At 34.7% G+C, this 25,156-nt stretch overlaps 1 protein-coding gene across 8 annotated transcripts in view; it reads right to left on the bottom strand.

The window, feature by feature from the left end:
- Window positions 1-25,156, bottom strand: part of PCDH17 (protocadherin 17) — an 89,727-nt gene that overhangs the window by 5,916 nt on the left and 58,655 nt on the right. For 5 of the 8 annotated variants that reach the window (XM_066176243.1, XM_066176248.1, XM_066176244.1 and 2 more), the window contains exon 5: window positions 6,657-6,731. The exons of 1 other annotated variant lie outside the window; for it this stretch is intronic. In XM_066176243.1, coding sequence (XP_066032340.1) covers window positions 6,657-6,731 — 75 coding nt within the window. Of the gene's footprint in view, window positions 1-6,656; window positions 6,749-24,322; window positions 24,393-25,156 lie in introns of those variants that run through there. 2 more of the 8 variants (XM_066176250.1, XM_066176251.1) reach the window with 2 other exon arrangements.

Here is a 25,156-nt window from a genome sequence, read left to right as displayed (position 1 = left end):
GTCTTCAGAAAAGCAGAACAAATATGTTGACCCAGAGATGGGGAGAATTTAAGCAATCATCATCTTTCTAAATGAGAAAATAAATTCCTAGTAATCTTATATCAACGCCTGATTAATGGATCATTGCACTGCAGAAACATGAGAAAAGAAACACCAAAGGTGATCTATGGGAATCCAAGAGTGTAAATAGTTTTTCACATATATAAAAAGATATGAATAAATACAACTTCAATTAAACTAAAATTGTATTATGTCACAGTGATGTTTAACTGTGATCATTTGCTCAGAACTGATACTTGTTAATGATACAGTTGTGTGAAAAAGTGTCATTCTGTATGTGTGCTCCTTTCCTTGAAGACTTTAAAATCTAAGTCTGCTGTAAACCCAGAAAAAATACCAAAAGCAAGAGAGAATTAGGTATAGGAACAGCAGGACAAAGTGACTGTTGGGAAAAGGATGTAACATAAAGGCTTTAAACACAAAATTCATAGAGATGAGTTAGCCTCAGTTGTGTACCTGGTAAAATCATGGAACAAATCTTCCTGGAAGATGTATCAAAACACATGGAAGATGGGGAGGTGATTAGACACAGACAACAAGGCTTCATTAGGGCAGACTGTCTGACTAATCTGGTGTCTTTCTATGATGGAGTGAATATATCAGTGGACAAGGCAAAGTCTTTTGTAAGGCCTTTGATATGGTCAAATATTGATATGGCCACAATATTCTTGGTGCTAAATTGATGGCTTTGATGATGGACTGTCAGATCAATAAAGTAGTGGCTGGATGGTCACATGCAAACAGTTGCAGTCAATGGCTCAATGTCCAAGTGGAAACCATTATGAGAGGTGTCCCTCCGGGGTTCCCATTGGGACCAACATTATTTATTATCTGCATTAATGAGATAGAGCATGGAACTGAGTGCACCCCAGGATCACAACAAGCTGAGTGGTGCATCGGGTTCACTGGAGGGAAGGGACTGTGACAGGCTTGAAAGGTGGGGGCCATGTGAACATCATGAAGTTCAACAAGTACAAGTGCAAAGTCCTGCACCTGGGTTGGAGAAGTCGCCAGTATCAATACAGACTGGGGGATAGACAGATTGAGAGCAGACCTGGTGAGAAGAACTGGGCATACTGGTGAATGAAAAGTTGGACATGAGCCAAGAGTGTGTGCTCACAGCCCAGACAGCCAATTGTGTCCTGGGCTGCATAAACTGAAAGAAAGCAGATTGATTGTACATGAGGTAGAAGCTCTTTGATATGAGAGTAGTAAGACACTGGAAGAGATTTCCCAGAGAAATTGTGGATGCCCCACCACTGGAAGATTTCAAAGTCGGGTTGGACAGGATCTTGAGCAACCTGATCTAGTGATAGACATTCCTACCCATGGTAGATATTTCAAGGTCCTCTTTGACCCTATCCATTCAATGGTTCTATGATCTCCAAGGAAAACTAATCCACACACTGGTTTTAGTATCCAATAAAAACTAAAATAATCATGACGAAAATCAGGAGTAAAATAACCCCAACCTTGGGGCTGTAACAAAGTGGCAGAACAGAAAAGATTTTAAGGGAAAAATTTAAGTTTGTTGTGGTTGATTTTACTTCACTTGAATGAGATGGCATTGGTATGCATAACAGCAGAGACAACATATGTGTGGCAATTGCTTAATGAAATGGGAGCCATACAAATGAAGGACATGGCTATACACCTCATTCCACCCATTAGTTCACCTCCACTAAAGTTCTCCGTATCTAGCTTTCCGGAGCTTCTACAGCATCAAACAGCTGCTGCTTTAAAACAGCCAAGGGAAACTGCTACTCTCACTCTCTCTCTCTTTCTCTAAAAAAAAATCCTCAAACAACCAAACCATCTCCTCTTCCTCCTAAAAAACCCACCCAGAAATATAAAACTCCACAAAAAAACCTAAATCAATACAATTTCCTGATCCTCATCTTCCTGATCCTTCAGAGCAGATTTACAGAAATAGGAGTAGACTTAAAGAAATAGGAGAAATAGGTGTTTTCTTCAGGATTTTCCTAATAATATCTAAAGTCATTTTTCTCTTATATGGAATTCATCACAATTCTGAAAGTAAGAACTTTCTGTCAATTTTAAATGTTTACCTAAACAACTAATCAGCTTTCCAACTAACTTTTATCTTTTAAGCTTAACTATCCTTTGTATAGATATTTGTAAACAATTTTGTTGCTTTATAACAAAAGACAAAAATACAACCATACTGCATGTTAGCTACCATGAAATGCTCAGAATTGCACAATCAGTGGACCAATACTTTTCTCTGCTCCTCTCTTTTCAATTATTCTATCAAAGCAAGATCCCTCCTTGCTCCTTCCCTTCTCACACAAAAATACATTACATTCTATTTTATTATACCGCAAAAAGGCCATCTCTAGAAGGAAAACTCTTTCAGGAAGTAGTTCTATGTCATATTGTCTTAAAATACATTAAGTAAGTAAGTAAGTAAATAAATAAATAAATAAATAAATAAATAAATAAATATCTGTTCTGTACATTGACAACACACACACACACATATATATATATATAAATATACACAAAATATAGAACTAGGAAATTCTATTTTGACAGTGATTCTTTTCCTGAAACTTGACTAAACTGTATTTTTTTTTTTTTAATACTCCCTGAGCTAAGGTTGGAATGAACAAACCCAGATGAAAGGTAAAGATCAGAGTTCTCAGTCACTGGAAATAAGTACTGTAAACTTATTCAGTAGGTATTCAGTACTGTGCCAAAACCTATGCTTTGAGATTTTCAACACTCATTAGGTTAATTTATTGCAACCAAGTTACATTTGAAGATTTATATTTTTAGCTCTCACACATGTGCATACACATACACTGCTATGAGGCCTTACACAGTGTTTAGATTATTCATTACTGCCAAAAAAACTCACAAAATATGCTGGCAATCTCTAAGTTAAAGGGATATATATCATATAGCATATATATATGTTATGTATATATTGCATGCTCTATCTTCTTTCCCCTTCTCATTTCCTGTATTTGTTAAAGCAATTTTTATGCTTGCATTCCTACTCACTGTATTGACTAACTTTCCATTTCTAATCCCTGGACATGGCAGCAGTGACTGAATTAAATATGAAGCCGTAAAAGAAAAAAAACAAACCATGGAATAACCTTTAATTGAAACCCACCTCCATTGCATGAGCTTTGGTGCTCTAGCCATGAAAATCTCTGTCTTTTCATTTCACTCTTTTATGTCACATCACAGGGAATGGATTTTGAGTATTGATTATCATACATTATAAGCTTCTTGTCTCACCATTAGCCTGTAATTTTGACTGCTACAGTTAGCACACAGTGAAGAAAATCGAACCGGGATTTTTGTACTAGTAGCAGAAACTACAAACAAGAAGTGAACTATTACCACCAAGGGCCAAATTAGTACATATGAGAAAATAGAATAAATTTAAAGGTAATTATATAAATATATATATATATGTAAAATAGGTTATATGCTGTGCTGTACAGCAAGATGTGCTGGTAGAGTGATATGCACCATCAGTCTTTATCTCTGTGCTTGTCTCCCTCCTGTTGAAAATAAACCCTTAACAGTGCATGTGTGTACAATAAACAGAAGCAGCCTAGAGGTTTTCCTAACTCTCTGGAGCTTTTAGGGTAAACAGTCAGAAGTGCTTTATGCACTTAAGGGAGAACATACACTAAAATAGAACTGCTAAATTATCAGCCACAGAAAGAAAAGGAAACAATATCTGTAAACAACAGTCGCCTAGATGGGAAACGTATTCTGGATGGAAATTTAAAGATGGTGTAGGATGAAAGTTGTATTGGTAACATAAAAAATGTAATGCAAAGTACGTATTTTGGTGCAGCAGAAAACAAATCTTACATGTTTTATTCTATTATCAGAGGAGTTATATTTAACATCTGCCTTCCACAGCAAGCTAAAAGAACAAGATTCTTTTATTGTGGTATCTACAATTTCCTACATTTTCTTTATAAATATTGTGAATAGAATAAATTATGGGTACTGATTTCACCCTAAATATATTGCACTATGAAGTTAATTAATTAATGCTTTAGATAGCTGGCCCATTTCAAAGGCTAAAACAGATATCTTATTTTGACTCACTAATTATATGAAATTTGCATAATGATAACAAAGAAGAAGCTCAAGAATTATTATTTTTTTAAACAGTGACTCAGTGGAAAAATCAAGTCAATAAATACAATGTTTTCTGCAATTAAATTGGTCCCTAATTATTTTAAAAAAACATATATACAAAGCAGAAAAACAAATGGAAGGTAAACACCAGCACGCAAACATTTCCAGGAAATATTTTATGTACTATACTTAAAGGATGAAAAACACTGAAGTATGTATTGAAGTACAGTTCAATTTAACACTAAATGTCAAGATTCCCATATGTGGGAAATCAGACTATAAATATATTTATATATACATACATATACATATATGATTTTATATATATTTATGTAAATAAATGAATCTATGTATATTTATAGTCTGGTTACCCCTATACACAGGCCTGGATATATAAATAGGCATAGACTTAGACCTACAGCTAGATTTATGCCATCCTATTCCTCACAAAGCATGCAAATTATTTTATCAAATTTTATTTGCAGTTAAACAACGCAGACAGAGTTCAGATTATTGTAATTTATAAGATTTGAACTGATAGTCATTTAAGTGCATTCTTTCCTAAGAACTTCTTACTCACAAAATATTTAAAAAATTAGTTTTTTATTGCCATTTGCTCATCAATAAAGACTAAATAAGAATAGGCTAGATAAGTACATGAATAACACTAAATATTTTAAAATACCAGTAGCTTTGTTACTTTTAATTGTCCTAGGTAAGCCTATCTTTCAGATATCCCTTTTTTCTCTTTCAACAGGGGATGTCTAGTTTTTGCTATTGCATAAACACCTTCTTCCAACGGACTATTTTTTAAATTCCTTTCTAAAAATGTGGAAGATAAAAATAAGCTTTAATTGTCAGGGATGCTTTGTAGGTTGAGTACATTGACTGGAATGACTGTCAGCTAACAGGTGCCCATGAAAAATAAACCAGGGAACCCATTTCAAAATATATGCTGCTTTTTCAAAGCATGCAGTTCCAAACACCTTCACTCTTGAAATGCTCTATTCTTCTTTGCATTACAGAGAAGAGTAAAGCACATCTTTGATGACCCTTTTTCACGTGACAAAGATCTGTCTATGAATGCATACATAGAGTTCACACTGACTTTTTTAGGGGGGTTAGTCCATTCAACTTTTATGATGTGAATTTGTCTTCATTATTGAAAAATTTCCCACTTAGAATTTACTCAGTTATGGAACAAAGTGTAAAATTCTCTGCAGCTTATATTTCCCTGGTCCAACCACAAACAGAGTATCCTTTACTCTGAGGGTGGTGAGGCACTGAAACAGGTTGTCCCATTCTTGAAAGTGTCCAAGGCCAGGCTGGATGGAGCTTTGAGCAAATTGGTTTAGTGGAAGTTATCCCTGTTCATGACAGAGTGGATGGAACTACATGATACTTAAGATCCCTTCCAATACAAATCATTCTGTGGTTTTATTTAAAAAAGCTCCACCAACACCAGTACTTGTTTTAGGCTAATAAAATAATGTTATGCTTCATATTTTTAATACCTTAAATAGATATGAAAGATCTGTGTTTTCTGTACATATGTGTAAGCAGATGGACAATAAATGCCACGTAATATCTAACAGAGAATGTAATTAACTCTGTTTTTCAGAACTTCAGTAATTCCCAAAATATGACCAGAAAACCTGACAGAATTTTAATGAAATGGTGGAGTCTTTTAAATTTGAGACAGGCAATTGCCTTTACTAAAGAACAGGAAAGGATATAAGTAGATATTTATTACAGGAGACAAATAACGTGTGCTTTGGCATGTCCTAAAAACCGGGTCTATATGACATTTCTATTGAGAACAATCAGCTAAAGCACTACCTCTGTGGTTGGATTTCTGTTTAATTGCAATTGATTTTGACATAAATGAGCAGAGATAAACAAATACTTCTATACTTCTCTTGCTGTTATTAAACAGAGCTGTCTCCTATCTGAGTATTTATACTGGCTTGTCTGTTTAAAGGCTCCTTTCAGTCAGGCAAAGCAATTATGTAGCTCAGATTAGCAAAATGACTGGCAGTAAAATGAGAGTGGACTGCCACATTTTTAAACCTCTCGGATCTCATGGTTTTCTCCTGATATTAAAATACAAGTTTCTGAAGTCTATAATCCTGACACAGTTTCTCACAGGTGGTGTTGGGGTTTTGCTTAGTTGGTTTTGTTTGCTTGTTTTCTGGACACAGGATAAAGACAATACATATTTTATATTGATATGACATAAAACACTTCAAAATCCATAAAAACATGATGGCCTATGGATTTAATTCTAGTTCACATTTGTCACAGACAATAAATGTTGGAGGAATATTTCAGGATTACATGGAGCACTACAGAAAATTTAAAACATTTCTTACAGAAGTATGCTTTAATTAAATGCTTACAATTTAATGACAATCACATATTTTTATTTAAATACAATATAAGAGAAAGAAAATATTTGTTACCTGAAAATTTTCCATCCTCACAGCGGGCTGGTCCACAGATCCCAACAATGGGTCTTTGGCCTCTGCCTTGCTGTTCTGGAGGCAAATCAGACCTGTGAGTCACAGACAGGGATAGGCTCTGCTTCCAAAATTCACAACAATGTCAAAACTTCTGCAGTAGAAAAACAGCTTCTAGCTCTGGCCCAGACACAGCTCACAGCCTTTGAATTTTTTCACTGTTTTTCTCAATGGTACAAACACACAATTTTATAGTTGGCAGTGAACTGAAAATGTCGAACTAGTGAAAAAGTATGTCTCATTTCCTCCTAAGAGAAAAGAAAGAAGAAAATGGACACCCAATCTTGATTTCCAGTGTTTCCTTATAAGTTGACTGGCCCTAAATCTAATTTACAGTGAAAGGACCATACAACAACCATGAAACAGTCGTTTTGGTCTCTTCCCCATTCCACATAAGAGTCTTCCTAGCCCAGGGCTGCAGGTAGCAAATATACAAATGTGCCAGCCCTGCACTTAGCTGAGAAGATACTGGGAAGCTTTAGCAATACGACACATTGATAGTTTAAAACTGTAAATCTTTGTTGTAGAGCCCCAAGCTACTTCCTGAGAAAAAAGGAAAACTAAACTGCAGTAATTAACAGAAGAGAACAGCCTCGTGGATCTTTTAGAAAGCACATTTTTAATATAGCACATTTTCACTCTTGATCAAGGCAATGCCAAAGATATTACAGTGGGATTGTTTCAGCACTAGCATCTACAAAAGCAATGACTCTTAAATCTGAAACCTAACTGAATTTGTGTAATAATTTGCACAATTTGCATGATATTCACATTGTTTTTACTAACTTTACTGTGAGCTAGTCATAATTATAGTATCAATGATTTCCATATCTAATTTGCAGCATTTAGTAAATGCTGCATATTGTAGTGTGGCAATGCTTATAATCTAGTCATTAACAAGGACAATTGTGAGCCTGCCTATACAAATATTAACAGATTGTATAGTTAGAGACAAGAGGTAACAAGTGATTATGACAAACAAAAGCAATGAATGGGAAGAAAAGACAACATTAATGAAAATATAATCATGCTGTTGACATTTCCTAAAAATGCCACTATAAAAGCTCCATAATTTAAAGGAGCTATCTCCATGTGTCAGATCATCAAGCCACCAGTGATGAGCAAAATGTTACACCACTTCCTTACCGGTTGCCAATTATCTCAGTGCACAAATCTTTAATTAGAAGATACCAAGCTTTTCGCTTTGCAAGCTTGCCTCAAATTTGGAAATGACAACTTGTTTACAGATATTGACTGAGAAGGGTGCCACTGAGGAGAGAGACACGACAGGTTTCTGAAGAAATCTCTATGTCCTTTTGATGGCTCTGTTTACACCCTGACTGTAGGTAGACTCTGTTGAATGAAAGTCTGTCAGCCTCTGCGTAGGAGCCTGGTTTTGTCCAAAACAAAATCAATGAAGTAACGTGCTTCCAATGCTACCTGTTCTCCTTTGAAAAGTCTCATAAAAATAATTACAAAGCCTGCAAGGATGCTGAACCATTCAAAATTTGACCACTTTGGTGAAAAAGAGCATTTTCCTTCACATTCCTGCAAGTATGCCTTGGATTTGCATTCAAAATCTCCTTTAACAGCCATAATGAGACCATGTTGGTTTTACATTGATAGATGGAAAACCCTACTGGGTATCATCCTCTGCTTCAAAAGGTTGATGTCGTAAGTGGGTCATATACTTTGGACTTCATGGAAGGTTTACAATGCATCTGACAGAATAGAAGGAAGAATGCTTTTCATGATGTTGCTCTTCGAAAAAAAAATTAGGTTGTCTAAAAATTTTAAGGAGCTCTCACTTGGACATAGAGATACAGGAATATCTTCTTATAAAAGAAAGAAATTTTTAAGATTTTCATATAGAGTCTTCCCCATTCTAAGTAACGTATTTATTATCATATGATTAGTGGGTCTCTTAGATTATTATTTAGGAGATTGCTGGTGTGTTGTTACCACCATCAAAAGAGATTTGCAGAATGGGATTACCCTTGTGTAACTTTATGAAGAACCACATTCTCTTAGTAACTTAAGTTTGATAATGCTATCCTACTTAACTTTCTGCCTGAATAGTGCTCCAATTAGATCAATCAAAAAGGATAATTAATGATGTCTTTTTCAAATCTGGCTCTCTAAATATAACCAGTTTGGCAAAGAGAATTATACATGTAAACAGATTCAATACTGCATTTTCAGATTCTCCATGAACAGTAGATTAATTTCTGAAAGACAGTTACTGAAGATACCTTTAGAATATTCATATCTTCCTTTTCTCAGATCCTTCATCAAGAACTCCAAGTTACAGATCGCCTTTTTATATTTCAAAATTGAGGGGATTATAGATATTAACACCAATACAGAAAAATCTCTCCTACTAGTTACTACTATGTGCAGCAGTTCAGTTGCTCAACTGAGACTCACTTTTTACTTGTCATTTTTTCATTTGTTATAGCTTCAGTTTCTGAACTGATTTCAGAATACTTTGATGTGAAAAAAAGATAGTTTTAAAAAATTGTCAGTTTGGGGAACTCTTTCCAAAGATGTTGTCATTATGCGTTCTTTGTTTTCTCACTAATGTCTTCCCTTTTTAGGACTGGTAGCTACCGGAATCTATTTTTTTCTGGTGTCTAGCAACTTCTAATCTGAGCCATGTTCTTATAAAAAGTGTATTTTAGTCTTGGAGAGAGACTTAAAAGCAAATAACAAATATCACTGCCAAGTAAAATGCAGTCAGGGTAATTTCTGTTAGCTGTGCCCTCAGCTTACTTATCTGAAAATCCTACAAAGGAAATCAGCAGTGAGGCATTAGATAAGTTAAACACTGCTCTGGTAAAGCAAGTAAAAAGATGCAGCTGCTAAATTTAAAGCTGCAGAAGGATTCAGAATAAACCAGTTAACATCAATCTATTGACATCCTTTAAGAAAACCTTTACTCTGCAGAGATGATGAAGATACTACACCCCAAGAAATAGGAAAGACATGCTATAAAATGCGATAAAACCTATTCTAGATATGGATCACTGTCAACTTTCTCAGGGTATTTAAAGAAATATTTTAATTTTTTTTAATTGGAAAAAAAAAGGCAAGAGACTTGTACAGTTATTATGAGCTGAAATTTTGAGTATCACAGATAATGGAAAGCAGAGAAATCTGAGCCCCAATATCTACAGCATGGTTCTTCAAAAACAGCCTCTGGGTTTCCTAATAAAAATGTAGCTTTGCTTTGTTTTTCTTTAAGAAGAAGAATTGCTTTAATTCCCAAGGAGACAAAAATAAAGCACCACCTTAAAGTAAGACTCGGCCTGACCTTGAACAAATTCTGTAAGGAATTAAGGTAAGAAAAATTTGGCTTATGGGAAAAAGAATCAAACATTTTTTTGTTGGTTTGTGTCCACCTGCTGTGGACCCACAGGTGCCTGTGCTCAGGTGTGGTATGTATATCGCTTCTCAGGTACCTAAGAAACAGTCTAGCAAAGCTCTAAACTTATTTGTAGGCTCTCCAGTGACTTTCTGCAGTTCCAGCTGAAGATGGATACAAGGCAGCTAATTTGCTACCACCAAGGGAAAATGTTATAACATAAAAACATTCCCTCCCTTAGCTTCAAAACTGTTGTGTGCCTAGGGAGCCTGACTATTTGTAGAGCTGCTCCTATGCATATGCTTCCTCTGTAACTGTTACATGCATACATCTGGCATCTGTCTCTGTGTTAAACAGACTTAATTGCCCCCAGTATTACTATGTAGAAACCCTCTAACCCAGATGAGTAATGTGAAAGAAATAAATGAAAGGATTGATATGATTTTTTTTGTGGCATTGTTTTTGCATTATTATCAAGATATGCAATGAACTCTGTATTACAGCTACAATAAAAATATTTTAGCTGTGCCTTCTGTGTAACTTTAGGTAGGGATTATGTTCTTGTCTTAGCCTGACATTTGTACTTTGTACAGTCTTTAAATCAAATGGGGTTCTTTTAGCTGGAACTCTTTTTTCTATTTATTCTTCTTTTATTGTTTTCCTTTCTTGGTTGTTTATGACCCCTCTTTTATCCACATCAGACTTCAGTGCTTTTAATCATTTGCTAGACATAGCTGGACTGATTCTGAAGATATGTAATTTCTCTTCTTTTTTTTTTTTAAGTGTTATTAGGAGGACTCTACATGTTAGTACATTATTCAGGTCACTGTTGCCAGCAGAGTCAAGACTCAGGCAAAGCACTGGATTTCAGTTTTCAATATAGTTTTAAAAGATCAAAGAGCATGGAAAATCTTGTTCTTTGGTTAGACAGACCATGTAGAACAGTAATACTCTGAAAGATGGAGGTAACTGCATAGAACTAATACCAAATTGAAGGCTTTTTGAAGTTCCCTTAACCTTTGTGTCAATGTTCATCTCAAAATTCCCCAGCAAAGTAAAAAAAAAAAAAAAAAAAAAAAAAAAAAAAAAAAAAAAAAAAAGCTTTTAATTGAGAGAACACACAAAATTAGTTCTTCCTGTAAAATAAGAGGGAGGGGGGGGAAAAAAAAGGAAAAAAAAAAAGTGCTGCTGGTTTGACATCTGAAATTAGTCATGATAGCAAAGATGAAATATCCTCAAGGTGCTTCTCCTACTAAGATTTATTACTTTGAGCAAGACTACAAAAGCATAGACTTTCCTAATGCATCTGTACCTGCCCGAGTCTATTTAGGACTCAGAGTAGAGCTATTCCTGCAGTTGAGATCTTCTGAAGAGCCTGACTTCCTCCTACCATGTGCATTAAACCCTAAGGAGTAGGAAGGCAGGCCATAAGTTTTTCACTCCTCCTGTTAAAGTTTTATTATCATTTGCAACAGGGAAGCAAACCAGAGACAGCTTCCATTTAAACTCCTGTTGAAGGGAGAGTTCTTGTCAGTCAAGGGACTGAATTAAAGCCCCACAGGATGTAGATTCAGATACCGAATATTAGTTTCATCAGTGACATAGCTGTAGCTATAAAAAAAATAATTTCATTCAAGAAACAGAGGAAGTCACATAATCTAATTTTTGACAATTCAAATTAGCTCTGGAGACAATGGAGAGGGATAGATTCAGAGAACCATTTAGAATGCCACTGAAACTCTCCAGACCTAGAACATTTCATAGGTAGGTCTACCTATCTTCACATGCATGGAGTTGATGTCCTGAAGCTGTCTACATCTGTGTCAGGGATCTATATCAATTGGTCTACCTTTTCTTATAAGCTGAGTTAAGCTTTTCGACACTCAGAAAATTATCTGCTTTGAGTCTAAAAGCCCAATATTTCCCAAACTAATGTAGGTGGGATTGAGGTGTGTAACTGAGCAATGAGTCCCCTTTTCCACAATGTGCTCTTAATGAACATTGTCTTACCATTGGTAAGAAAATAGTCCCTTTTGCAAACTAATAGCTAAGTGATACCAGATGCATATAACTTCTGGGAAATCCACAGAATATTTATCAGTTCAAGTTTGATGGCATTTTTCCACTGAGCTGTTTTCAGGAAGGAGCAAACAAATTTCTTTCTTCCCTTACACTACACTATCATGCTTATAACAAGCTACTACTATTTTTTTAAAGAATTGAGAGAAATTGCTGCACTTTGAATGCCTGAAGGAACACATTGGGATTTGGTGTTCTTCATTGAGGAAAATTGTAGTTGATCCAGAACCCTCATGCAGCTGCAGCCCTGACTCCAAGTTCATAGCAGACGCATAGCAGGGAGTGACTTTGCTGATGTATAGATTCTTCTACAGTTACAAAAACATGTGGTGTAAAGCGGCATTTTATTTTATTTTTATTCCAGAAATTTAGCAAGAGAAATCCAGATGAGATGATCAACTCTGTCTCCAGAGCAAGCCAGCACATTGCCAACTTAACCAGAACATCATCTTGTCTTCTGAAGGAATCTGGGGGCAGAGGCAAATCTTCTGTCCAGCCATACCTTGCTTTTTGCAGCCCAGGCTCTGCTGGCTCACAGATCTAGCGGAAACCTGAACACAGCAGAGTACTGAACACCTTGCAAATCTATTGAGATAGAGCAGCATATTTGGAATTCTCACCAGTCGCTGATTTCATTCTCAGAAATCTGATCTCAAAATTTTTATTTTAAAGGCTGAGTAGGACTGAGATCTTTCATTCATTAAATCTTTTGCTTTCAAAATCAGCCCGAATATTCCTTCTTTAAATAAATTCTCAGTTAGTATTTGGCATGTGCTTTTTGATTCAACAACGCTAAGTTGGTATTTCTCAGAGAATAAGACTATGAGGATAAACAGCTGTCAACGACTTTTTTCATAAAATACCAGTCACAGTCCTCTGAAAAGCTGATACACTTATTTAGCACTTAGTTTTTCTTTAAACATAATCAAGTGGAAAACCAATGATGGTAATCCTGTAAGTGGATCTGCATTATCAAATGACCTCATGAAATTTTACCACAGATCATAGATTGATCATCCTTTATACATTTAGAGACTGCAACCTATTGGTTTTCTTGATATACAAGTAAGTTCAATCCCAGCTTGACATTACAAACTGTCTTCAATGAGTTAATTTGCTGTTCATTGCACCTGCACTTCAAGAGGTTTTTCAGGACTTTTACTGGACAGAGAAGTAAGGCCAATATTACAAGATATGTGGGGATAGAATATGATAGTGTATATATTTTCAGATTAAGATCATGTGGCTTTTTGGTAGCTAATGGCTATTAAAAATAATTATATTAAAAAAAAAAAGGTAAAACTAGTATGGGAAAAAAAAGGGCAATTCTTCTTTACGCTAAAACACTCTAAATAAAAACGTCTTATGTAAGTCTGATTTTCAAGACCAAAAAAAAAGAGAAAAAAATAGTATGTTAAATTTAAATGTTTATGTAAACCATCTTCCCTAAAGTTTCCTATGACTAATTCATTAGAAATTAATTTGTTTGAAATCTTTCTTTAAAAAAATTCTATCTAAAATAAAATATTTATTTTGCTTACTGTGAAAATCTGTTTTCTAAAACAATCAGCAAATGTTGTTCTGGAATGTAATTGCCTATTAAATTTCAAAGAGGAAATCAAAGAGGGGTAAAAATACAGGATAAAACATTTCATAGAGAGAGGGGTATGCATATTTCAGTCACTTTTATTTTCTGACTTTGGAGAGGAAAAAAAAGCATTTTCTATAAGCTTTCAGTGTCCCAGTTAGCCCGCTCTAACTGTGATGACAACATGCATCTTTGATGACATGGATGAATACATCTAAAATTCAAGTCTTCCTTCTAGCAAAACTGTAGTCCAGTACAGAAGGTCAATGACAACCTGCCTTTTAAGGCCAAGTGTTTGTGAGCAGTAAAGCAGCATTTTCTTGTTAAGAATTTGCTCTCTGCTTTGCTATCTGATTTCTGCAGGGACATATGTCTATTTACCACACTAAATCCTGTTCATCTTTTGCATGTAACATATTCTTTATTCATTTACTAGAAGTAGACAAACAGAGCTGGCTTTTTTGTCCAGCAGTCTCCAAAGACTCAGCCAACTCTAGCTAATCCCCTCCTACTTATTATTCAGCAACCAGTGTCTGCCAATAGGATTTGAAAATCCCAAAAGATAATGTTTAAAGGGAAGGGTTAAATTCAGCTTGTGTAATGTTATTCTCTGTTCGTGGGATAATTCATCATATTCAAGGAATCTGTTCCAAGGAGGGACCTAAGGCTGCCAATTAAAATAAATTAAACTAGATTGACAGCCATCTGAGTGAATGAGATGTCTACCATGATCTGAAGCAACTTTATTAATGGTGAGAAGCTATGTTGGTAGAGACAGTTCTTTTAATCTTCTCCGAAGGACCTCATATTCCTTGCAGAAAGTTGTGTTTGGGAGGTCTAGAGCTAAGCTCCCTGAGAAGCAAAGATATTAAGAGAAACCTGCTGGGGTACTTGATTTAACATTAAAGTGAATTTATCAGCTACTCTCAACTTTTTGAGAGGCTAATTGAATTATCAAAGGCTGCAATGGGGAATGTAAAGCCTTTTGAGAACAGATTTGTAATATAGATAAAATCCTTAACTCATGCCATATGATTATCTTAAAATGTAGAAACAGCCTGGGTGGTAAAACACACCTGAATTAAAGATTCCTTTAGCCTGGCTAAAGCCTCTCTTTACCCACCAAAATTGTGGGAAAAGTCAAGTATTTGGGAAAAAAGACAAAATTATTTAAAAACATCTATTCTATGTCTCCTTTCAATGTCTTCAGGTGTGCTAGGTGATCAGGGTAAATTTTGTCAAATTGGTTACTCTAGAAACTAGGGTAAGTCCCATTGAATTTGTTGCTCAACTGTTTACAGCATAAATTTTAATCCTTCAGTTTTTAAAGGCTTTCAGAAAGAATATACAACTTCCCACATTTTCAGTGAGACCACACATGACTACAATCAAAGATGAATGCATCATCTGCATGAACTAGGACATATAAGAATGACAGAAAAGTTACTGTTAGCCTAGACAATAATTTCATCTGTGAAAGTTCAACCTTGCAAGATATTCAACTGAATTTTGAATTATCAAGAATTTTTCAAGATAATGGACTGAAAATTTATTGTTATTTTTTAATTATGTTACTTCCATATATCTGTTGGTGTGGAATTGTGGAACAGATCCTGGCAAAATAGACTAGTGGATTGGGAGTGCGTGAGTCTGAAATAGTTAAGGACCAAAGGCAATCTATTGTGTCTCACTGACATTTTGCAAGAGATCACTTTCATATAAATAAACAGTAAAGTTCACAAGGATGTTGTTTGATTTATATCATAAAGACAAAGCTTTTTCTACAATACCTACATTGTCATATGTTTGTTGAGGAATGCATGACAAATACTTAATTACCCCACTGACAATTATAAAAATACTTATAAAAGTAGAAAAAAAGCCATGATAAAATTTAAAGTATGAGTAAAGCTTTCAAGCCTATCATGGCAGAACAAAAGACATAAGACTAATTTTACACCTGTTAACCTCCTATGCTGTGATCAAGTGCAGTTAAAACAACCTGGAGGAAATCACTCCATGAAGAGGTGAAAAGAGGTGATTGTAAGAATTGTGAATACAATTCTAAATCCATAATAAAATCATTTCAGAGTCCAAGGACATCTGTTAAAATGCTTTCTCTTACCCAGAAGCTTTAGAGATATTTGAGAAAAAGCATGTAAAGAATCACAAAAAAGAGGATAATGTATTAAGACACTGTACGGCATCAGAAAGAATATATACTGTAAACTTATTCTATGATAAAAGTGTATCCTGTCCCACAAAAACACCTGGTGACAATTGTGAGTAATTAGCAATTATACCAAACCAACAGCTTACCTGGTATGCACAAAGCAAAATATCTGTAGCAGTCTCAACACAAGCTGTGTTGTTTGCATTGTCCCTTTTATGGAGACCTTTATTTATTTATTTGTTTATTTATTTATTTATTTCCCTTTGTATTTATCTCCCTTTTCTGGAGACCCTTTCGTTTATCTCCCTCTTATGCAGACCTCCTAGAAGAGTGCAGAATCCATCATTCAGTAAAGCGGACATGGGACCAGATCAGAAGTTGAGGTGCTATTAGTATCTCTAATTTATTCCTCAAAATAGAAATGTTCTGTTTTCATGAGAAGGGAAAGAGAGAGACATCAGTCCCCTGCATTCAGTTCTTTCAATATATGGAAATCAAATGTCTTTCCAGCCTTGCAAGAGCCTCAGAAGTAAGTTTGCTTGTCCCTGATTTTTGGAGAGCCATTTCACTGACAATTAGAGATTTAACAGAATATTCTGAGTTGGAAGGGACCCACAATGATCTTCAAGTCCAAGTCTTAAGTGAATGACCCATACAGCAACTGAACCCAAAACCTTTGCCTTATTAGCACCATGCACTGACCAACTGAGCAAATCTTAATGGCCCACATCTTTTCACTTTCCATTTGTCACCAAAGGAAAATTTAACTTTTTCAAAATTTGGAATATTTTTTGCAAGGTTGGCTGAGGCTTTGAGCATCCTAACCTAGTGCAAATTTTCTCTGCTTGTGGCAGGGAGGTTGAGTGTAGATGGATCTTTAAGGTCCCTTCCAGCGCAAACTATTATATGATTCCCTGATTCTATGATTTTGTCCCACTAATATTCCTAGTCATGACAGTTCTGTCCTCCTTGAGCTGCTCCAAGGGGCTGACAGTGTCCCTGTGCTTGGCTCTGTTCACTAGACCGGTTTCTGTTGCACTGCATACAAAGATAACATAGTCACAAATAACACAGTGCCATGAACAGTGGAACTAATTAAAGCTTCTTTTCTGAAAAAATTTGTATTGACTAACATGTCTTGGAAGGAACAGTCTGCTTGAGGCTTTCTAAGCAACTGAGGCATTGCTAATGACTCTCTTCAGTCAAGAGTCTTCAGCATCTAATAACCTGTGACATCATTTTTCCACTGATATTGAACACTTATATAGTCCATTACAACTGTCTATATCCACAAAATTTGGGGAAACTTACTTTTTTGTCCTGCATCATTGGATAGATGCTGGTTCAGAAGTTCTGGGCAATCAGGGAAATGTGCAGACACATAACGTAATTTCATGGATTTATTACTAAAAAACCCTGAAAATACATCTAAAATATATCTAAAAAATCATGTTTTTCTTTCCATAACTGTTGTTGAAAGATTTATTTCCCTACATAGGATTTCTTGTTTTTCCTTGAATATCTGGAATAGACGTAGGAGATCATGAAGGGTATCATAAACTACTTATTGGCCAACTTTTTTGAATATGTTGTTCTAAGCAAATGTAAAATAAGTTTAAATGAGTGCTCATGGAGAAGCAGCTTATCCTGATTATCCTGAAGAAACTCACTTATTATCACATTATCCTGCGACAATTCACTAAAATGTCCAGGTTGACCCTGACACTGAACTAACTCAGACACTTCCACTTAATGTGCAGTACTGCTCTGTGTTGTTTACATTTACACCTTCTCAAGGAATGTCAGAGGGACATAGCACCAGACTCTGACCCTGGCATGCCTCCAAGGAAGATGTCCATGTGTGAGATAGGTGACCAACTTCCCACTCCAGCATATGGAGAGAAACAACATCATGTGTATGCTAATGTACATATTTACAGTTGATCTAAATCCCTAACTTAGATGGTGCAAACACCTAATTTAGGTGTATGAATATAGATCAAATTGGAACTCCAAATATCTAAATACAGATGTGGGTTACAATCTTTTGGCAGAAATACTTGAAAATACTTGGTTCCCTACCCTAAATACAGTCTTCTGTTACAAGAGACTTTGCAAAGAATTTTGTCAGTGATTACAAGCAGAGCTGCAGAAGTGGCATCCATTTGGTTTCTTTTTGTTTCTGTGTTAGGGAAAGTCCTATTTTGATTAATCACTCTTGCTACAAAAATGCGCTATTTTTTTCACAGCAGTTTTCAAGAAAGCTCCATTGAAATTTCTTGGAAGACACGCTCCAGCTTGTTGGGCCCAGCTGTGTTACATCAAGTAACAACACACACATGATTAATGAAAACCATATCATCCCACACAAGTCAAGAAAGAACTAATTCAATTCACTTAAAAATTTCTATCCCTTCCACGAGAAAAAAAGATTGCCTAGTGCTACTTTAAAAAATCCAGCAGATTAGCTTCTGTACTCAACACTTGGAGCAAAGGACAAGAAAAAAGTTTCAAGAGATAGTAGGACGAAAACTAACCACAAGAGGCAAACATTTCTATCAGAGCGAAACATAAATATTAGGGGGAAGAAAAAAAAAACAACCAAAAAAACCTGAAGAAATACTAGTGCTAAGAAGCAATTCCATCCTCCAGCATGAGCTATATTATAGAACTCCAGCCAACAATAAATGTCACTTATTGGATACAACTTTAATTAAGTAGCATCCAAGATCAGTTCACACAAGGAAGGCAAATTTATGAAAAATATATTTTCAGGCCAAAAATCTTTAAACCTAGCAATCTTAAGCATGTAATTTTCTAAATGAGTAGAAAAAAAAATCTTTTAAAATGGAGAATTTTTCAATGGATCAATACAAAAAATTCAAAGCACAAGCAAAACTTTACAAGTATGTACATAATATGTGACAGCAAGCATGCTGTAAAGGGAATGGGGAGTATATAGCTGCTTTTTCTAAAGGCAACCTCCTATTAAAACTAAAATAAAATCAAAAAGGAATCTGTGATCATAAAAATCTTATAGACTGCCTCATAAAACATTTTAAAGTAAACTTTTAAGTTATTTAAATGGTGCTGGTTAAGTTCAGCTGTGTTAGGTATGGCTTTGTTTGATTGTTCTGGATTTTTTTTCCGCAACTGATATTAAACAAAAGTAGAAAATAAAATGTTTTTTGTCTAATAAGCTCTACACAAGACAACATTTCAGCACATTTTAACTTGAAGATTGTTTTACAAACATTGGTTCTGTCATAAATACATAGAAAAATTACACAACTGTAATTGCTTCCATAATCTCAAGTAAAGAATTCATTCTTCTCGGTGAGAAAGAAAAATGTGGTGAATTTTAAAAGATGTCCAAAAGTGGACTCTGGCTAAGGTCTAACTGAAGTTGTTCCACATATCCAGAGTTCTAGTCAAAAGGAGGTGAGCTGAAATGAACATAGCAGGAAATTTCATCCTATGCACATCTAGAGGATCTCCTTTTAGGAATAAATTTTGATATCTGTGGTGATGAACAGAACAAATACCTTCTGAAAAGTACATTTGCTTTAATGACATATAAGCTATTGCCAAATATGTAAAAGAAATATGTTATTAATAACTACTTTTATATATTTATATTTTATTCTTCAGTCTCTTTTTTGTCATCTTGATCTTCTTTTTTTTTTTCTGCCCATGCTTCTCTTATTCTGTTCCTTCTGCAAAATGTGTAACGTTCTATCAATGCTATTTAGAGAGCTCGCATATGGTTTTCTGAAGTCACCACAATTTTATTTTTTCATTGAAAAAAATCTAGAACTAAAAAAAACCCATAGAATTAATCTCCAAATATGAATAAAAATCTGAATGGTTTGCCAAATAACCTTTGTCTATTTTAATTTGAATATTTTAATGAATTCTGGGGGTTTCCCTCATGAAGTACAGATTTAATAAACTCATAATTGTATCCTGACTACAGCTACACGACACCAAATGAGAGTCAGTCACATTCACTCCCATAAGCAAAAAGCAGTAATATTGTTTCAAGCTTTATGGTTTTGGTCAGGTATAGAGTTTCTCCCAGCATGAACAGGCAGGCTGTAAATGAAAAACTTTCTCATTCTCAGCTGAAATTTGTGTCTTTCAATAAAGTAGGTAATAACAAGACAAAATATTTCATGCTTTAGCAAAAACTGCCTTTTCAATAATTTTAGACTAGGTAGTAATGAGCTATATTGTTCAGGGTTTAATCTGTTCTTAAAAAAAGTGGGAAGTCATTCTTCTGCCCTGCTCTCAGGTATTAAGTCTGTACATCTTTTATGTTGACAGTTCAGCTTCAGGCTATAAAATAGAAGAACCTGTTCTACATCTACTATTTAAAACAAGAGCAGAAAAACTAAACCTCCATCAATCAGCTGTCTTTGTTTTATGGCTTATCTGTGGCAAAAAATGAATCATAAGAAAGATTTGTTCTGATTATACAGACAGATCCATCAACCTACCAGTACCCGTGAACCATGCATTCCTGCAGAGATTGGTGCTAATGATGTAGCTGGGATTTTAAACATAACATCAAACTACTGCTATTCACTTGCAATCTTTAATAAGAATGTATTTAGAGAAGGCACATGCACACAGCATACCCAAAGTAATATGGGTTCACATGGTCTTTTTTTACACATCTTTACTTCCTTCAAATAGCATGCCTTCTTTTAGACCACTATTAGGACCAAAATGAAGACAGTGATATCGTTTTGAACAGATTTTTTATGTCCAAATGTTTTAAATGCAGAATTAATACAAATATGAAGTTTATTCACCAAACTATTTGTAAGTTCTTCAAGACATAAAATATCAGTCTATCAAGCTCTGATAGCTTTTTAATCTGCAAGTTTTCAAAAAACAAACCCTACACACCTTTATGATCTCACATGTAAATTTTGGATCACGAGAGAAGATGGCTAACAGATGAAGAATTGCTCACCTGAAGGAAGCCGATCAACAGACTGAAGTCTACTTGTGATGGTATGTAAGGTGGGGATAGCAAAGGAAAGCAAAGTCAGGAATGCTTGAAAAATAAAATATTTTTAATTAACAAGAAGAAAATTAAACTTTGGAGAAAGGATTCATTTCACATCTGAATCCCTCTTCCAAAATGGTCTCTGATTTTATCTTAATCTTAATAGCCATGTCTGTAAAAGTGTGGTAGCAGTTGTAATAAGGCATACAATTCTTTTAGTCAAGGGCCACTGCAGAGTGTATTCAGGAATAACTATCACTCAGGTAAATAATCAGTGTAAAATGGAGTGTACAGTGTAGCAGTGATGCAAATGATTTAGTGTAGTGCCATCATGTAGTTTTGGCCCCTTTTTAAATAGCTCTATCCAGAAATTTCTTAATGCATTCAGACCCAGTGTCAGGAATTAACAGCTAAGTGGAGAAAAAAAAAATTGAGACAGACTTAAAAAATATAGTTCTGTTGGCTTTAAAACGTGACACAAGTGTGAGAGACATAGAAAACAAACAAGTGTAGTTTGATGGCATTTATTCTGTAAAGATTATGAAAAATGTATCTTGTATGGATTATTTGGATATTTGCAAAGGATGAAAAAAGCAGCTAATTACATAAGGTATCAACAACTTCCCATGAAAAGAGCTTATAGGGTTTCTGACCTGATATGATATTCATTTAATCTAATTTATGAAACTGCTTGAGGAAACATTCAGCTGCTTTCTTGAAAGATTGACTTGGGGATTATTTGAGCTCTATAATTGTTCAACTGATCAGACTTTAAAAGAAACATTTTGTTTTACATTAATCTTGGAGAAATGGGCAATGAATTTGAGAAATAGATTGCTGTCTAAAAGTCTTGCCAAAAAATGTCTAGCTGTGAGCAACCACAACTATTTTTTTCTAAGAGTCTCATTTTCTTATTTTCAATCTTTACCCAACATCTGTTTTCTCCCCTCCTCTGTAACATAATTATGCAGAAATCCAGCACAAAACAGGTTGAGCAGTTAATAACAGGCAGCTTAAACATTTTTCCCATTGATGCACTGCAGATGTTTCCTTCTTTTTCTTTTTTTCCTTTGGCTTCTCATCTAATTTGTATACATTTCTATCATGATCTTGAATATGCTTTCATAACATATAGAAGCACCTGAAAGCAAGCCTGGAAAATGCACATTTGTAAGGCTTTTATTGGTTGTGTAGCATGTTTAGCAGGAAAGCAGAGTTTGTCCAGATAATGTTGAAGGAATTTGACTGAGATCAGTAGTCTGCCACAACAAGAAAGACTTCCAGACCTTTTAAAGATATTCTGTATAAAGGTTTCTAGTCTTTCAGCATGTCTGTGTATATGTATTCTTTTTCCAAGATAAGTTCACTGTTTTTCTTTTAATTTTACATAAACTTATCTCAGAAGTAGTCATGGCTCCATGATAAATATTCCTGATGTACAAATACTTCATTTCAGTAATTAGAACTGGACATCTAGTCCAGAAGAGATGGCAAAATCTTATACTGCCAGATATTCAAAATGTCCACTAAAATATAAGAGTTCCTCCCTGCAGAGGAAAAGGTACAGGATGCTGTTTTCCCCTTAATTTTCAAAGGAATTTTTATTATGATAAAGGATTCTAATTCATCTGGAATTTAAAAAAAAAAAAAAAAAAAAAAAAAAAAAAAAAAAAAGTTTAAACAAGTTTAGGCTAACTTTCAAAAAATACGAAAATTCTAGGAAATCTCCAGTTCACACAAACAAAAAAACAGAAGATACAAATTACAAAAAACAATGCCACGTAGAAATAGAATGAATTACATTTTGAGTGGTACATCTAAACAAAACACAGCGAGTGGAATTGAATGTACAACCTATTGTAATTAGAGGATTCTATCTTCAGGTTCACATAAATACTATAATTGGAATTATTCCTTCAATGGTAAATGAGTTTATATGAGATGAATCCTAGCAAGCCTGGTAAAGGTAAAAGTTTTCTATATGGGTTTAATAATGTGTAACTGTTCCTGTTTGAAAACTGAGGACTGGACAACTCGGGGTTTTTATTCAAACTGTCACTGATTTAGATCTATATTCTTGGTATGGCAGAAAACTATTGCTTATTTTCCATATATTCTGGATGCTTGTGCAAAAATGTTGATTTCAACATTTTTCAGCTTATCTACTACACGGATTTTTTACATTTATTTGCACTCCATATTTAATGTTATATATACAATATGGATGAGATACTACCCTTTGTTACTGAGACACCACATAATCTGATGACTGCTGCTGAAGGAAAAATATTGTTTGCTTTCATTTTTCTCACATGACATGATAAAGAGTAAAAAAATTAGCACAGAAGACACATGCAAATTCCTAGTTTACCTATGAAACATTTATTCTTTAAGAGAGTCACAAACCTGCGACATCTAAACTGTTGTTTTAAAGTAAAAGAGAAATTCTGCCATTGAATAATGGCATATCTAGTAAAGTAAGTTTGAAAAAGATGAATAAAAGGATGTTTCTTAACTAAATATGAGTTTTAAAGAAAGCTGAAACATTAGCATCTTTTTGAGGGGCAAAAGTACATTTAGGAAAGCTACAGATTATGAAATTATTTAAATTTCCTTTATTTCTCTGAAAGATGGCTAGTTTGTCTCCAAAGGAGAAAGATAAAAATAATTTTCAACTTAAAGAGTAACGCCAAAGAACAAAAGACCAAACCCAGAAAAAAAATCCCAAACCAAACTCCAATTTCAAATGCCCCTTTTTCAAAAGGTAAGAAAAAGCATTTGATATCTTTTTTTTTACAGCTATTTAATGCTAGAAGCTGCTTTAATAATGAAAGATTACATGGATAGCTTTTGTAATGTGCCCAGTCAGGTTAGCCATAAATATGTGCATACAAAACAGAAAAATGCTTTTGTAATGCAAAATATTACTTTGCGAAAAAATATTATTTTCATGAAGGAGTTCTTCAGTATACTTGAAAGGCCTATCTTGATAGTTGCACTTTTAAATTATTGAAGTCGCAGAAAACTCTTGTTGTTCCACATTGTCCTCACCTGCCCCTAGCAAAGGAATCAAAGCAGAAGAAAAAGACTGGAAGTATGTGGGAAGAAACTGAAAGACATCCTGCACCCTGTATATCACAAAGTTACACTGGAAATCTGCTTAGAACTACCTGCCATGGAGTGTGCTGAAACTTACAGTGAATGCCTAGAAAATCGGGATTCTTGGAATTCATCCATCCAGACTAAAATTTAATGAAGTTTATTAGATTAATTGGGGGGTGGGAAGGGAAGGAAAGTGAGAAAGAGAGGGGAAGAAAAAAAAAAAAAAAAAAAAAAAAAAAAAAAAAAAAGCAGCACCTTCAATATAAACACAGAGCTCTTTTACATGGGATTGACAAGACTGTGTTATGGTCTGTGGTAGATATTTTCTGCACACCATCATCATATTTGAAGGGAGCCTACAAGAAAGATGGAGAGAGACTATTTACAAAAGCATGTAATGACAGGACAAGGAAGAATTTCTTCAAACTGAAAGAGAGTAGCTGTAGATTAAATAGTAGGAAGAAAATCTTCACAGTGAGGGTGGTGAGACACTGGTATCGGTTACCCAAAGAAGTTGTGGATGCTCCAACCCTGGAAGTGCTCAAGGACAGGTTGGATGGGGCTCTGAGCAAACTAGTTTAGTGGCAAATGTCCCTGCCCCAGGCAAGGCAGTTGGAAGTTTTATGATTTTTAAGAAACATTCTAAACCATTCTATGATATTGTGAAAAGTATATTATACACAGGTTTAATTTGTTTGTTCTTTTATTTCCCTTCTCATTCAATACTTGAAATTCAAGATTTTTTCCTAGTACTCACCCACAACAGAGATTTTTTAATTGCTGTTAGGAAATGTTTCACGTACAAGAGCAAAAAAAAAAAAAAAAAATTTATACATACACACAAGATGAATGTAAGGTTCTACCAAGCCATGCTATCTCTCAGAATAATGTCTTCCTGTCATTGTGGAGGGAATTTTTCCTGCCTTTAAAATAAGTGTTTTACAGAGTTGACAAGCCTCAGTTAAGGTTTGCTGATACATCATTAAAATTCTTCTAAATTTTCAATACTTGTGCTGTTCTATGTATTCTGATAATTGTCTTCCTCCTTATGAGACCTGATTTGTTTTCTTACCTCCAGATTTCAACACTTTAAAGTTTTCTGACATTTTTGTCAAAGTTC

Source organism: Chamaea fasciata, unplaced genomic scaffold (genome assembly GCF_029207755.1).
Source record: "Chamaea fasciata isolate MVZ Bird 193981 ecotype frontalis unplaced genomic scaffold, bChaFas1.0.hap1 SCAF_2, whole genome shotgun sequence".
In the NCBI taxonomy this organism is placed as follows: domain Eukaryota; kingdom Metazoa; phylum Chordata; class Aves; order Passeriformes; family Sylviidae; genus Chamaea; species Chamaea fasciata.
This window is presented reverse-complemented; position numbering and strand designations above follow the sequence as displayed.